This window comes from Pelodiscus sinensis, chromosome 30 (assembly GCF_049634645.1).
Source record: "Pelodiscus sinensis isolate JC-2024 chromosome 30, ASM4963464v1, whole genome shotgun sequence".
NCBI classification, from domain to species: domain Eukaryota; kingdom Metazoa; phylum Chordata; order Testudines; family Trionychidae; genus Pelodiscus; species Pelodiscus sinensis.
In genome coordinates, this window is record NC_134740.1 from 11,832,385 (window position 1) to 11,835,477 (window position 3,093).

Below are 3,093 nucleotides of genomic sequence, written 5' to 3' on the forward strand. Positions count from 1 at the left end.
GAGGGGTATTATATCAAGAATACCCTGAGGGATTGAGGCCAGTAGCTTTCATCAGTCAAAGTTTGTCACCCTCTGAAAGAAACTACCCTGTGCACAGACTTGAATTTCTGGCTTTAAAATGGGCTGTAGTAGATAAGTTGCATGATAATCTGTATGGAGCACGATTTGAGGTTCGCATGGATAACAATCCATTAACATATATTTTGACATCCGCCAAATTGGATGCTACTGGTCACCAGTGGTTAGCAGCATTGTCCACATACAACTTCAGCCTAAAGTACCGCCCAGGAAGCAAGAACATAGATGCTGATGCATTATCTAGATGAGCACATAGTATCTCAGCTCCTGAAGATGAGTGGGAAGAGGTATCTGCCCCTGGGGTTCAAGCTTTGTATCATGTTTCTACAGTTTATGGGAAGCCGACTAACATGCCACCTGCTCGCTTTGTAGATCTTGTGGTTGTGTCAGCCCATACTGTTCCTCAAGCATACTGCAAAGATGCTTCTTTGGATACTCCCCATCTTCCCCATTTGACTCGTTCTGAACTTCAGGCTGCACAACAGAATGATGCCTTTATTGGAGAGATCTGGTTGTCAGTTGATAAGGGGAATCCAGCTGCCGTGAATAGAAACACACACCCTAATATTCCACTCCTAATGAGGGAATGGGATCGACTTCCTCTGGACAATGGCCTTTTGTATAGAATCACTAAACAGCCCAGGCAATACACAAAGCAACAACTGGTTTCACCTAAACGATTTCACAAAACTGTACTACAGTCCTAACATGATGACCATGGACACCTCGGGTTTGATTAAGTTAAGTAAAGATGGTTTCTTTTAAAGTATTCTATTAGATGTCTATGATTTGTAGTTGTTCTGGAATTAGATCCAGCTTTATGTTGGAATGAGTATATTCCTGGAGGCTCTCAAGGCACCAGTGTGTGTACAAGGCCAGGCAGGTGGAGGCACCACCACTTTACATTCATTGCCAGCAAGGGACTGCAGCAAGGGGGTGGACAGTGCTTTCCCCAACTAAACCCCATCACCACTGGGGAGCTCAGGATCACTTCTGGGTTAAGACATCAGGCACCCAGGCACACCTGTGAGTGTGACCTGCTCCCCAGTAACCCGGAGAGGAAAAAGAAAGTTACAATAGTAGGACAATTCTGAATGAAATCACAGTCAAGGAGCAATGATGCATATTTTAGTTTTTGGAGAATAAAATGGACACAATCAGTTTCTTTAAGGCAGCTTTGAGCTCCTTGTTCCTCAGGCTGTAGATGACCGGATTCAGCATGGGAGGCACCACGGCGTAGAGAACACCCACCAGGAGATCTAGATTTGATGCTGAGCTGGAGGTGGGTTTCAGGTGCTCAAATAAGCCAGTAGAAAGGAACAAAGAGACTACAGTGAGGTGAGGGAGGCAGGTGGAGAAGGCTTTGTGCCGGCCCTGCTCCGAGGGGATTCTCAGCACCGCTCTGAAGATCTGCACATACGACACCATGATAAAAGCAAAGCAATTCAACACTAAAAAGGCACTGACGGCAAGAAGCCCAAGTTCACTGTGATAGGAGTCAGAGCAGGCCAGTTTGAGGAGCTGGTGGATTTCACAGAAGAATTGGTTGAGGACATTGGATTGGCAGAAGGGTAACCTGAAGGTGCTCTCAGTGTGCAGGGCAGAGTAGACCATAGCAGTGATCCAGGCACTGGTGGCCATTTGGACACAGGCTCTCCTGTTCATCACTCTCTCATAGTGCAGTGGCTGGCAGATGGCGACGTATCGGTCGTAGGCCATGATGGTGAGAAGGGCAAAATCAATTGAACTGAAGACGACAAAGAGAAAGACTTGGATGACACAGGCCGGGTACGAAATCACCCTGATGTCCAGGAGGGAGTTGACCATGGATTTGGGGACGGTGATGGAGATGGAGCCGAGGTCTAAGACGGAGAGGTTCCACAGGAAGAAGTACATGGGGGTGTGAAGACGGTGGTCAAGGATGATGGCTGAGATGATGAGAAGATTCCCCATTAGGGCTACCAGATAAATAGCCAGAAACAGCACAAAGTGCAAAATCTGCAGCTCCCGAACGTCAGAGAATCCCCGGAGCAGGAACTCGGTCACGGTGCTTCGGTTGGACATTTTCTTCCTCAGTTCACAGGGTGCTGGCTGTGGAGGGAAGGCCCCAGATGGGTGAGGATTAGAGTGATACATGGAATGGCCCGATTGCATTTGGAAATCTCTCATGCTATGGGGGCATGTCTAGACTACATCCTCTGTCGGCAGAGGGATGCAGATGAGGCAGGTCAACATTGCAAATGAGGCAGGGATTTAAATATCCCGTGCCTAATTTGCGTTAAAATTGCCCCCGTGTTTTGCTGACTCAGCTCTTCTTCAGGGAAAAGCAGCAGTCTAGAGAGGGATCTGTGGAGAAAGAAAGACTTTTTCGACAGATCCCTTATGCCTCCTGTAAAAAGAGCTCCTGCTTTTTGTCAGCAAAATGTGGCGGCCATTTTTATGCAAATTAGACATGGGATATTTTAATCTCTGCCTCATTTGCAATGTTGACCTGTCTCATCTGCATCTCTCTGCCGGCAGAAGGATGTAGTGTAGACATACCCTGGGTGTCCAGCATGCCCAGCGCCGTCCGAGCTATTCACTAGAATTGGTGAGTTACCGCATGGGTGTCAATCTGCCTGGCTGTGGAGCTGTGTCCATTTGCACCATCTGAAGATTGGGATCAGGATGGGGCTGGATAAAATGCCGTGTGAAGAACAGAGCAAAGCTCAATCCCAACGTCGCAGCTGTAGCCAAGACAAATCCCCTCTGGCTACGAGCTGCAGGCTGTGGACACGGGCATGAAACTAAAATGCCTGAAAATGGTGGCATCATGATCCCACTGCAGCACCGCATAGACATCCTGCTGCCTCCTCAGTGAGTTATGACCCCAAATGCCATTTCCCACGCCGAGTAACTCTGCCCCCTCTGCTGTGTCATTGCCTAGGCCACGTCCGGCTTGTGCGCACCAGTAGCTTTTGGGAGACGTAGATTCTATTCTTGGCTCTGTCACTCACTGGGGTTATCTTGGGCTTG

General features: G+C 48.3%; 1 protein-coding gene across 1 annotated transcript; it reads right to left on the minus strand.

Annotated features, from left to right (window-relative positions):
• Nucleotides 1-1,206: 1,206 nt before the first annotated feature.
• Nucleotides 1,207-2,142, minus strand: LOC142821036 (olfactory receptor 14C36-like). The gene has a single exon (XM_075911774.1). The coding sequence runs from the start codon at nt 2,140-2,142 to the stop codon at nt 1,207-1,209; it is 936 nt and encodes a 311-aa protein (XP_075767889.1).
• Nucleotides 2,143-3,093: the final 951 nt, after the last annotated feature.